The sequence below is a fragment of the Mastigoproctus giganteus genome, chromosome 6 (genome assembly GCF_048544385.1).
Source record: "Mastigoproctus giganteus isolate SK-2022 chromosome 6, ASM4854438v1, whole genome shotgun sequence".
Lineage (NCBI taxonomy): Eukaryota > Metazoa > Arthropoda > Arachnida > Uropygi > Thelyphonidae > Mastigoproctus > Mastigoproctus giganteus.
In genome coordinates this window covers 35911192-35924049 of record NC_143580.1, presented here as the reverse complement: position 1 = coordinate 35924049, position 12858 = coordinate 35911192, and the positions used below count along the sequence as shown (strand labels likewise).

At 38.0% G+C, this 12858-nt stretch overlaps 1 protein-coding gene across 3 annotated transcripts in view; it reads right to left on the bottom strand.

Annotated features, from left to right (window-relative positions):
- icln (chloride nucleotide-sensitive channel icln) overlaps positions 1–12858 on the bottom strand; it is a 133051-nt gene that overhangs the window by 77792 nt on the left and 42401 nt on the right. For all 3 annotated transcript variants that reach the window (XR_016547049.1, XM_090375068.1, XM_090375069.1), the window contains exon 4: positions 5431–5505. Coding sequence is in view for 2 of the 3 variants with exons in the window: in XM_090375068.1 (XP_090231194.1) it covers positions 5431–5505 (75 nt within the window). In the remaining variant the exon portion in view is untranslated. The remainder of the gene's footprint in view (positions 1–5430; positions 5506–12858) is intronic.

The following is a 12858-nucleotide window of genomic DNA, read 5'->3' as shown; positions in this document are numbered from 1 at the left end:
TTTGCCTGTAGTCTGTATAAGGGACTGACAGGCAATGATTATCCAGGGAAATGGCTGATTTGGCAGCGGCATCAGCCGATTCATTTCCCCAGATCCCAATGTGGCTTGGGATCCAGCAAAAGCAAATATCGAATTCTAATTTCAGGAGAGAAAAAAGAATCTGCCGGATCCTGGACAGGATCGGATGAGGGTTAAAACTCACCGATACCAGAGCCTGTAACACGCTCAATGAATCGCAATAAATCATATACCTCTGGTAGTTGCGATTTTTAATGTGATCTAAGGCTGTTTGTATTGCATGCAACTCTGCAGTATAAATGCTAGTTTCTTGTGGGATCTTATAGGATAATGTTTTGTGAGGGAACACAACAGCAGATCCCACATAATGTTCTAACTCTGAGCCATCTGTGTAGACTGGCAGAAAGTCAGAATACTGCTGTCTATGTGATGCAAAGAGTTGCTGGTAGACAGATGGCGGTGTAATAGCCTTCTCCCAGATCTTAAGGGAGAAGTCGCAAGTTGGAAAATAAGCATGCCAGGGTGGAAAGAATTGCCTTGGAGACTGGGCAACGTTGTCTACCGTCAAATTTAGCTCATTCAGCAGCCCTTGAATGCAAATACCAAAAGGTTTGTTGGCAGTCCAACGGGTGTTGTAGAGGTTTTCCCCAGCGCGGCTCAAAAACGGATGGCCACGTGGGATGATCGGGCAGGGATTTTAATTTGAAGGTGTACTGTAAGGACAACTGCTTACGTCGAAGAGACAGAGATGGTTCATTTGCTTCAACGTAAAGGCTTTGGACAGGAGATGTGCGAAATGCTCCAGTGGCTGTCTGGATGGCTTGATGGTGGATTGGATCTAACCACCGAAGTGCACTATCTCTAGCAGAACCATAAACCTGAGACCCATAGTCGAGTTTGGAAAGTGTGCCCAGTAGAGACGAAGAAGGGTAGCACAATCTGCACCCCATGAGGTTGACGAAAGGGCACGAAGGATGTTAAGCCCTTTGACACATCATGTCCTCAGCTGATGAATATGTTGTAAAAATGTCAGCTTTTTGTCGAAAATAAGTCCAAGGAATTTGAATTCTGCTACAACTGGGATGTTATTTTGCCCAAGCCTTAATTCTGGGTCAGGATGAAGATTACGTTTGCGACAGAAGTGTACACAAACAGTCTTCTGTGATGAAAATCTGAACCCATTAGCCAAAGACCAAGCTGTAAGATGATCAATGGTTTTCTGCAGTTGCCTTTCAATGACCCTCATATTGCATGAATGACAAAATATAGCAAAGTCGTCAACATAGAGGGCATTGTTTACAGTGGGTGGAAGTTCTGTGATAGAGTTTATTTTGATTGCGAAAAGCGTGACACTTAGAACGGATCCTTGTAGGACTCCCTCTTCCTGAGAGAAAACTCGAGAGAGGGTGGATCCTAAACGGACTTGAAATTGGCGATTCGAAAGTAAGTTTTTAATAAAAACAGGAAGGTTACCTCTAAGATCAAAGTTATAGAGGTCTTTTAAAATTCCAAATCGCCAGGCTGTCATACGCTTTTTCAATATCAAAGAAAACTGCTACCAAATGATCGGATTTAATAAAAGCATCACAAATGGACGTTTCCAATCGGATTAAATGATCCAGAGTGGATCTATTTCTTCGGAAGCCGCACTGTGTCCTGGAAAGCAGACCATTTGTTTCTAAAAACCATACGAGGCATGCATTAACCATTCTTTCCAGGACTTTGCACAAACAGCTTGTCAGAGCAATAAGACGATAGTTACTTGGATTGCTAGGATCTTTTCCTGGTTTTGGGAAAGCAAGGACGATAGCCCTTTGCCAGGAATCCGGAAATTGTTTGTGAATAAAAATTCTGTTAAACAGAATTAAAAGGTGATCCTTAGATTGTGGTGAGAGGTGTTTTAACATTTCGTAGTGGATGTCATCGGGCCACACAGCACTTGCATGCGTGAGAAAGAGTGCTGCATTTAACTCTTCCTGTAAAAAGGGCTTGTTATACAATTCAAGCCCTTTTGAAGAGAAGTTCGGTGGGTTTTTCTCAACTTTCTTTTTCAGGGCCAAAAACTCTGCGGGAAAATATGTTATTGCAGAGATTTTTGCAAATGTTTCCCCTAGACTATTTGCAACTGCAGGTTGATCTGCAATTGGATATCCGTTGTGCTCGAGGATCACTGAAGGGCATGGTGAATATTTTCCCTTCATTTTCCGGATCTTATCCCAGACTACTTTTGGGCTAGCAGCCTGAGTTATGGAAGATGTAAAACAAATCCAAGATTTCCTTTGGCTCTGACATCGTACATAACGTGCTTTCGCACGTGCACGTTTGAATGATATTAAATTTTCAGTCGTGGGATATCGGCGGAATATCCCCCAGGCTTTGTTTTGTGCTTTTTTTGCTGCCGTGCATTCTGAATTCCACCAAGGTTTGGGGAATAGTGGGAACCGGCTGGATGATTTTGGGATTGCAATTGCAGCTGCTTGGACAATCGTTTCTGTGACATAAATGACTGCTTCATTGATTGGCTCCTGACTGACTGTACCGATGTCAAGGTTTGCCAGATGTTGAAAGGCATTCCAGTCTGCCTGATCAATCTTCCACCGTGGTAAACTAAATGGCAGACACGGTCTACCACTAGTTAGGGTGGTTATCACGGGGAAGGGATCGCTTCCATATGGATTTTCTTCTACCTCCCAAGTAAGTGAAGGAAGGAGAGAAGGGGAGCAGATAGAAAGATCAATGGCAGAGAATGTACGGGTAGGCACGTGGAAGAAGGTGTTTGTACCCACATTTAAGAGGGAGAGGTCATTGTCAGTGAGCATATGCTCTATGACTCGTCCCCTTCGATTGATGTTAGCACCACCCCACAGAGTATTATGTCCATTGAAATCCCCAAGAATTAAACAAGGGGAAGGCAATTGCATGATAAGATCATCAAGGCCTTTCTGGGGGATGTCAATCCCAGGTGGCAAATAAACAGAGCAGACAGTTAATAAGAACCCCACTTTAAGGCGAATTGCTACAGCCTCAATGCTAGTTGTAAGCTGCAAAAGCTGAAATGGGATCTGGTTGCCGATGAGGATTGCGACTCGTGGGCAGGACCAACCACAATTCTATCCTTATGAATGATGGTAATGTTATGCATGGTGGGGTTATCATTTGCCTTTAAATAAGTCTCCTGTATGCAAAAGCAAGCTGGTTTGTGCTTTTTGCAGGAGTGCCTTGATGTCATCAGTATTTTGCCGGAATCCATGACAGTTCCACTGTAGGAATTTAGCCATTATTTTGGCTTGGTGGGTCCATCAGGCGGCTTCCGAGGTGCTGAGGGCTTACCTTTTTCAGTTTTGGCTTTATCCTTCCGGGGGGGGAGTACGGACGCTGACCAGTGTCCATTTCCTCCTCAGCAAAGAGCTCCAAAACTGAATCTTCGGATACATCCTTCTGCTCGACATCCATGTTTTCTTGGGTACTAGGGGGTACTTCACCTTTCTTATTCTTTTCTTTCATAATTGCTTTTGTTACTTGTGGAGCATTAGGAGGTACCGATATAGGAGTGGCAGCTGATTGGTCCTTCTGTGCAGGTTTTTGGGAGCTTAAGAGATAACGTGCGATGGGAGTAAATGATTCTTTTGGAGGGATGAACATATCCGTCTGAGTTCCGATGGAACACCTCCTTGCTACCTTCTGGGCGTAGGTAGGTTTGTTGATGTTGAAAGGTTTCACCGCTTTCCTTGCCTCCTGGTACGATATGTTTAGCTCTGCCTTCAGCCGTTGAATTTCTTTTTCTTCTTTCCACCTCTGGCATGCTCGTGAATAGGCTGGATGTTCTCCTTCACAATTAATGCAGGTGGGTTTTGTGGCTGAACATGCTGTTGTTTCGTGGTCCTTTGCACCACATCGAGTGCATGCAAGGACTCCACGGCAGGCCATTTGAGAATGTCCATATTTCTGGCATTAAAAACACCGTAAAGGGTTTGGAACATATGGACGCACTGGACAGTTGATGTAGCCAGCTTTAATCTCATCGGGAGGTTTGGGCGAGTTAAAAGTCAGGATAATGCTCCTGGTTTTAACAAGTTTCCCATCCCTACGCGCACTAATTCTCTTGACGGCAATAACTCCCTGTGACTTCAATTCCGAGCAGATTTCCTCCTCAGTAACGTCGAGAAGGTCCCACTCTGAAATTACACCTCTTGATGAATTTAGTGTTCTGTGTGGTGTCACTGTTATAGGTATTCCTCCGACTGATGTTACTCGGAGTAGATGTTCAGCCTGTCATTTTTAGATTCAATCAAGAGATCCCCAGAACAGAGCCTCTTAACTGATTTGGGTGAACCTGCTAACCCATCTAACCCTTTTTGTATAAAAAAGGGTGACATTTTACCAATCGGTTTTCCACTGGTGGAGTGTATAATTAGGAACCTTGGAACAGGCCCCGATGGTAATTCAGTTCGCTGCCTCTTTGTACTAATAATACTATCTGTGTCTTCGTCTCTGTTTGCAGATAGGGACCGGGTTGGGGCCCCTGAGAAAGTAAGTTTATCAGGATTCATGTAAATTTTAAGTGGTTCAGTGCCCGGGCTCCCCACCCACCACGGAGCCCAAAGGGACTCCGTGGTGGGTGGGGAGCCCGGCATGCAATAAATGCGCTCGGGAGTGGAACGCCAGGGCTACCCAGACACCATACCCGTACCACCGCCAGCCTGAATCCTGTCCCTCGGACCATGGGGGTAGGGGCGTGGCATTGACACGGTTGACCCTTGCAGGCAAGCCTACTAGCCAATTGATCCTAGCCGGGCCTTCCAGGACCACCCATCTTGTCGAAGCAGGGGCCAAAGTGGTGTATTGAAGCTGGGCCCCTCAACCACCAGGATCCCCCTTTCCGAATTTCCACGGGTCACAGCGCACGGCAAACACGCCGGATTCCATTGATGTTAGCCTGGAACCGAGGCTGTGGGCGTTGGATCCCAGTGATGCTAGTCTGGAAGTCCAGAAGCGTCACCACGTACAGGTGCCCACGTCGAGGGGTCACCCACAGTACTTTACATTGTATAATCAAGTCATTTCAGTGATAACTGGAGCAGGCAAGTATTGCTTATGAATTCTGTCCTGATCTCCATGGGTTCTTTACTCAAATCAGTGATCAAATCTAGGAAGATATTTCTGCTTAATTCATTGGCTACTTTAACAATAACTTGTCAAGTTATATTTTAATTTTAAAATTTATTTCTATTTGAATTTAGCACAAAATTGTCTCTCAAAAAATAATTAACACTATTATAGAGTTCAAAACATATCTCTAAAAGCCTTAAAACTACTTTTTAAAACAGAGTGATGGATGCATTATTTTTGAACAAGCCTGCAGCTACTTGTAATTCATTTCTGACAGTTCTGAAACAATTTGAAGTAACTTACACACATCTTTATTAGATGGAACAAATCTAATTTCTGATATTTTTTCCTCTTCTTCATCTTCTTGTACTGGGGTTTCTATCAACATAAATTTGGTGGGAGAAAAATAATATAATTACTAGATTATTACAAATTTTAAATATTAATTAGAATTCTAAATACTGATATAAAACTGAAAAAATTAAACATTATACATACAAAAACAATGCTAAAGTGGGCAGTGATTTTAAGAATTCAAGACTGCAGAAAACTTATTAAATAATGAAAACACTGATTCAAGTACCTTAAATATCTAAACAGAAATATGTTCAAAATTAGCGTGAATGTGTAAATTTGAAAAACATTTACAGTGAATCAAATCTCTTCAAATTTATCAAACCAATGAGTCAAATGAGAAAAACATATCTGAAAAGAAGATTTGCATACAGATATAAGGATGTACAAGAAAGCAATAAAAGATGCAGGGTTTCAAAACATGCTTCGAAATAATTTGAAAATTTATCTTTCTCTGCATTTAACTTGCAAGACCAAGTTTTGGCTGTCAATTTTCATACTCAGACTTTCCCCTCTGATGATTTTTTATCATTTTTCTGAAACATGCAAAATGGAGATAGGGCTGATTTGGCATAAACAATTTTTCTGTTTTCCATTAAAGCATTTTAGCTTCTTTATATGCTATACGATCAATCATGACAAGGGGAAAAAAAAAAAAAAAGCAACTTTATATAAATGGTCTTTTCCTCCTTCCTGTCTTAGCAATCCACATATATTACTTCAGAAAAAGATGAATGATGACATACTTTAACAGAAAACAAATCAAACAGCACTTTTTTGGTGATATATTACTTATTTATATAAGTAAATTCACAAACAGATCTATGCCAATTTCCACTTGAAGTTGTGCAAATAAGAATACAAAGCATAAGAATTTAAACACACACATCAGGTACTTCCTTTAATAATTATTGTGAGTGACTGATGTCCCATGTTACTCAGGCGTCTCCGTAGCCAGGTGGGAAGGAGCAGCAGTGCGTAGCACACGCTTCTTGATTAGACCGGGGTTCGAGCCCGTCACCACCAAATACGGAGGATGCGGAAAGGTCAGGGAATGACTACTGCATATTCCCGGAGCAATATGGCCTTAGTTGCTAATGCTCCTAAAAACCAAATAACAAACAACAAACCATGTTACTCAAACTAGTTAACTTATAGCAGTGCTCTTCAAACTTTCAACATCTACGGAGCCCTTGTTGATTCCAATTCATCGTTTCATGCAATAAATGACCAACATGTATTCAGTTTTAACGAAGCAAAAATAATAAATATTTAGCATAATTACTATAAATTACTTATTGCAGAAACCCTCGAGATGAAGTTATGCATAAATTCAATTAATATTCATAGATCATTTCTACTATCCGATGATTGGTCATTTATGCGCATGATTGAAGAACAAAAAAGTACTACATAAGACAAATTCTTCTGGTTAACTTTTTGGTTTTCTCTTATTCCTGTGAACATGTAGTTTCAAAAAGCCTCAGCCCAACTTAAAGAAGGAAGAGAATATTGCTCTATATGCAGTTAAGCTTTTTTACACCATTTCTTAAAATATTTTTTAATTTTAATTTTAGTTTTAATGTTTGGACGTGATGTTTTCCTTACTGGCAGGGGGTAGTGTTTGGAGCCTGGAGTTGAGTTGGACGTCCAACGCTGCTGTTCTGACAGTGCGGAAGACGTTTAATAATTTTATAAATATCATATCATTGTTACAAATTAATTGTTAACACGTTGGACTCGGAGAGTTGGTCGAAAGAAGCCCTCCGATAGCAAAAAATAAAGGTAATCCCTGTTGCATCTCATAAGATAATAGAATAGAAATAGGATAGGAATAATTGAGCATTTAATAGCTTTCTATTGTCAAATAATATAATTATGAAAAAAAAAAAAAATTATAATTTTTGCAAAACTTCAGAAAATGTCTTCTGGAACCCTAGAAAATGTCAATCAACGCAAAAGTTCTTACAAAAAAGATCATGGCCATATTTATAAAATAAGTGAAAATTTGTTTTTTCAACACAATTCCAAATATTTCATTCTTCGAAGCAATTTCACTCTGTAAGAACAAAGTAAAAATTGCTTCAAAGCACAAGAAATTAAATAATAAATAATAAATAATAAAAATAAATAATTTCTCTAAAAAATTTAGAAAAAATAATAAATCAAAATTAAACTGGAAATCTTAACTCTGACAGGATCTGTCTACGTGACAAAATTTATGATCCATATAATTCTGAAGATCCGGATGATATAATTTATCATATAAATAAAGAATTTTATCTTATTCAATCAAACTCAGTTACAGCTACCTTGGAAACTGAAAATCTTGCATCCTTTTCTTGACACAGAGGAAAAAATGCAAAATTGTTAGCATTACAATTAGGCTAAAAATGATTGGTCATTTTTAGCCTAATTGTAATGCTAACTATTACTATAATTTCATTATTGTCATTACAATTAGGTTAGTTTGAAAATAAATCTACATATAAATTGTCATTTTATCTGAGTTACAATATTATTAGTATCAACCATAAGTGCAAGGAAGCCATAGCATTTTTTTTTTTTGCTGCACAGCCAAAAAAAAAAAAAAAAGTAGATAACAAAATACAAATTACGATCCAGTCGCCCTTCCCTCCTCATGTAGGTAATTATCCAACCGACCCTTGAATTTCTTCAAAATGTTGGCCTCAACTACCTGCGGAGGTAACCTGTTTCAGTAATCAACTTGTTGACTAAAAGAAAACTTCCTACAATGTAGTCTAAATCACTTCCCCTGTAATTTGAATTTATGGCCTCTAGTTCTGGAATTCTTTATAATGTGAAAATTCTACCTTTGTTCATTTTACTAACCCCTCTCAAAGGTGCCTCATTGGCAAGCTCCATAGCCCACAATCAGTCTTTCCTCATACAATCGCCCTTTTGCTGATCTCACTGTGCGAGTTGCCCCTCTTTGGACCCTTCCAAGAAGCTCGATGCCTTTTCTCAGATGAGGTCTCCATACTTGGAGAGAGTATTCCAAATGTGGCCTTACAACTGCCTTATACAGTGGGACTATGACTTCCCTATCTCTACAGGATAACATTTGATAAATCATCCATAGGACACCATGGACTATCCTGGCTGCCTGTTTACACTACTCACAAAACTTTATATCTGTCTGTATTATAACTCCCAGATCCCTTTCTTTCTGTACTGTTTTTAATTTAACCTCGATTTATTTTGAGGTTGCCATACACACACACGTGCGCACATATATATACACATGCTAATATATATATTTATAATATATACACATGCTAATATATATATATATATATATATATGATCAAATTAATCCAAAAATTAAATAGAGAAATAAAAATTATATATTAAAATAAATAAGAAAAATAATAGGAAACGCTAACATCAGTGGTAGCAGAAAAGCACAATCCACTACATGTTGCGTATAATAAGCTAAATTAAAATAAAATATTGCCAGTAGCATGGCAAACCAGCAGAGTGAAAATGAACTGAACCAAATGAAATAACAATAACAGAAAAATATGGGGGGGTGGGGGGTTAAAGAAGAAAAGGGTAGTGTTGAAGCAATGTTCCTAAAATAATTTAGAAATTAAGCCAATTAAGAGAAATTTAGTGACGCCCCCTTGATGGCACCAGTTTCCGAATTATGTGAAATCTGACTAAGGTGGAAACTTAAACTAACAACATTACATGACCAAATAAACTGAAAATTAATAAAATAAAAGACTGACCATTATGCCCCATCTCGACAGAGGACCATGAGGCCAATAATAGTCAGGGAATCACTGCATTTCGAATGCTAAACAAATTCATACAACGACGGAATGATACTAAGGTCAAATCGCCGATGCAATAGATTTGCATAGCAATGGTCCTTATGCAGCGAAAAATAATAAAACAGAAAGCCTAGTACTTGCATGGCAAAACCACACCACTGACAAAACAATAGTTGAACTGAAAATATATAGAGGCAAATTAGGCTATAGATGTATATATATATAGTCTTATAATTAAATTAAAACGACAGTAACTGTAAATAAGTAAATAATATTTATGAGTCAATGCAGTTGCAAGCAATCATGCAAAGCACCCATAATGTCTATAATATTACAGATAATAGAAAGAATAAGCAAATAAATCCAACAATAATACCATCAGGGACCTAAGATAACGCAAAAAAAAAAAAAAAAAAAAAAAAAATTATCGCTTTTTACCGACAATCTAGATGACGTCAACTGGGGCCAACCACCCAGAATGAAGGCAAAAAACGACAAGAGGTTCTCTGTTTCTGTGATGATTAATATATGCTAAGTAATTTAAATCTAAACCAAATGTAAACCACTATAGGCCTAAAGTAAATCGAATATAAAACGAAAGATGATAATAAAAATTTTTTTTTAGCAATATTAGAATCAAAGGTAGGAAATATAAGTAAAATATAAATGTAAGCATATATTAATCATCGTTGACCCGACAGAGAACGTAATTTAATGATTAAAATAAGATTAAATATATAATACATACTACATATTGACCGTATCTAGGACATAATGTAATAGTCGTCAAAATAATATGTGGTGCCCCCTATGTGATGGATACGGTAAAAATAATTAATTAAATTAAATTACCCGAGCCACAACTTATATCTTGTAATGTCTTTAAACTGTCCTACACTCTTTATTTTTATTTCTCCGAAATTATTAGGGCAATCCGAGGACGTAGGAGAAACTATTTCTTATCTATACCACTATTTTTCGCCTTTGTGGAGTTCAGGTTCTATTATTCCTACTCCTTTAGTTTTTCTTCTTACTATCTGCATGTTTCTCAATGCGTTAATTTAATTTAATTAATTATTTTTACCGTATCCATCACATAGGGGGCACCACATATTATTTTGACGACTATTACATTATGTCCTAGATACGGTCAATATGTAGTATGTATTATATATTTAATCTTATTTTAATCATTAAATTACGTTCTCTGTCGGGTCAACGATGATTAATATATGCTTACATTTATATTTTACTTATATTTCCTACCTTTGATTCTAATATTGCTAAAATTTTTATTATCATCTTTCGTTTTATATTCGATTTACTTTAGGCCTATAGTGGTTTACATTTGGTTTAGATTTAAATTACTTAGCATATATTAATCATCACAGAAACAGAGAACCTCTTGTCGTTTTTTGCCTTCATTCTGGGTGGTTGGCCCCAGTTGACGTCATCTAGATTGTCGGTAAAAAGCGATAAATTTTTTTTTTTTTTTTTTTTTTTTTGCGTTATCTTAGGTCCCTGATGGTATTATTGTTGGATTTATTTGCTTATTCTTTCTATTATCTGTAATATTATATAGTCTTATATAGACTATATATATATATAGTCTATATAAACCAATAAAATCTCCACGCGTTCTACTTATATTATATATATATATATATATAGTCCCCACCCACCCACACGTATGTATGTTTTAGAATGTGTAAACACTCATTTAGCGTCTATTGGTGTTGTACTTCAAATAGTAATCTATTTGGACCTGATTACAGACTAGCTTATATCTGCCATAGGCTTCTGAGTCGCCTGATAATTTATATGCATCCCATGCATTTTTCTTCTCTGTCATGAGTCTCATTAGTTCATTTGATAAGTGGATTTAGGCCTAAACCCTGAACAATATTTCTTAATAGGTATGAAACTTTTAATAGCATCCATGATTAATTCCTTGAAAACTTCCCACTTAGAATTTACTGTTGGCAACATCGTCAGTTGATCACACTGTACAGAATTTAAAAACTGTCTGAGACCACTGTACTCACCTTTACGAAACCATCGATATTTAACTGTGTTTATAACACAGTTAAAGTAGATGGTCAAGAGACTCAAGACTGGATGTCTATGGTGGATTCCATAATTAACAGCCTATTCCCCAAAGATACATTGGATCTAGAATCGCCTGAACAAATGCAAATACGTCATGATAATAAAAAGTATGAAGGACCATCAGACATTGAACCTTTTCACTCCTGGATTTGGGCTCTGCCATGGCAAAGCTCAATGGTAAGAAATGCCCTGGTAAGAATTGACCTGATTGAGAATACAGCCAGTTAAATTTTTGCAATTTTTTCCACACATTCTTTTAAATTTGATGATTAAGTGTTTACTAGAAGGAATATTTCCTCGTCAATGGAAAATAGCTCTACTAAAGATACTACACAAGCCTGAAAAATTAATATCAGATCTATGGGCCTACAGACCTATTTTGCTTTTAGCAAACCTGGGGAAATTGTTTGAGTGAATGTTAGCCCCAAGAATCCAAAAAATGCTAGATCATCAGTTATGTTCAGAAGCACAATACGGCTTCAAGAAAGGATGGTCGACTGAAGATGCTATAAATCTTCTTACCAACTATATGTCCAACTCACCTACTAAATACGTACTCACTGTGTTTCAGAGCACATTTGACACTTTATGGTGGGAATGTGCCCTCAGGAGCTTGAGATCTGCAGAGTGTGATGCGTATATCTAGTGTTATGCGATCATACTTTAGCGACAGACATATTAAGGTGGTGGCAAAACATCTAACGTACTGGCTCAGATTTCAAGAGGATGCTCCAAAGGATCAGTGGTTAACGAGGGAACACAATGGTATCAGTAAGATAGCCTATGCGGATGACTTGGTGATCGTTGCTGATGGAAGCACAAGGAGAATAACTGAAGAGAAAATACAGCCTATCTTGGATGATTTGATGTAGTAGTAGTAATAGTGGCATGTGATGCAAGAAAGCAAATGTATGAGCTTATGCAGCATCAGCCAAAAAAAAAAAAAATCACACCATTCCCTCCAAATGCCTGTCCAGTTCCTCCTTAAATTTATTCAACCTATCAACTTCCACAACGACAGATGGAAGTTTGTTCCAGCAATTAACCACCCGCTGGCTAAAGGCAAATTTCCGCACATCTATTCTACATCTGTCTTTTCTTAATTTGAATTTATGCCCCCTTAGGTTCGTAATCTGAACAAGTGGAAGGATCCCATCAGAATTCAGCTTGCTCAACCCATTCAAGGCCTTATATACCTCAATCAGATCATCGCGCAGGTGCCTAGTCTCCAGCCACTACAATTTGCAGAACTTAAGCCTCTCTTGGTAAGACGATCCCTTCATTCCCCTCACCAATCTTGTTGCCCTTCTCTGTACACGCTCAAGTAAATCTACATCCTTCCTAAAATGAGGCCTCCAGACCTGTACGCAGTACTCAAGGCATGGCCTGACCATTGCCTTATACAGAGGGACAATCACCTCCTTTTCCCTGCTAGCAAAATTCCTATATATCATTGACAAAACCCCAT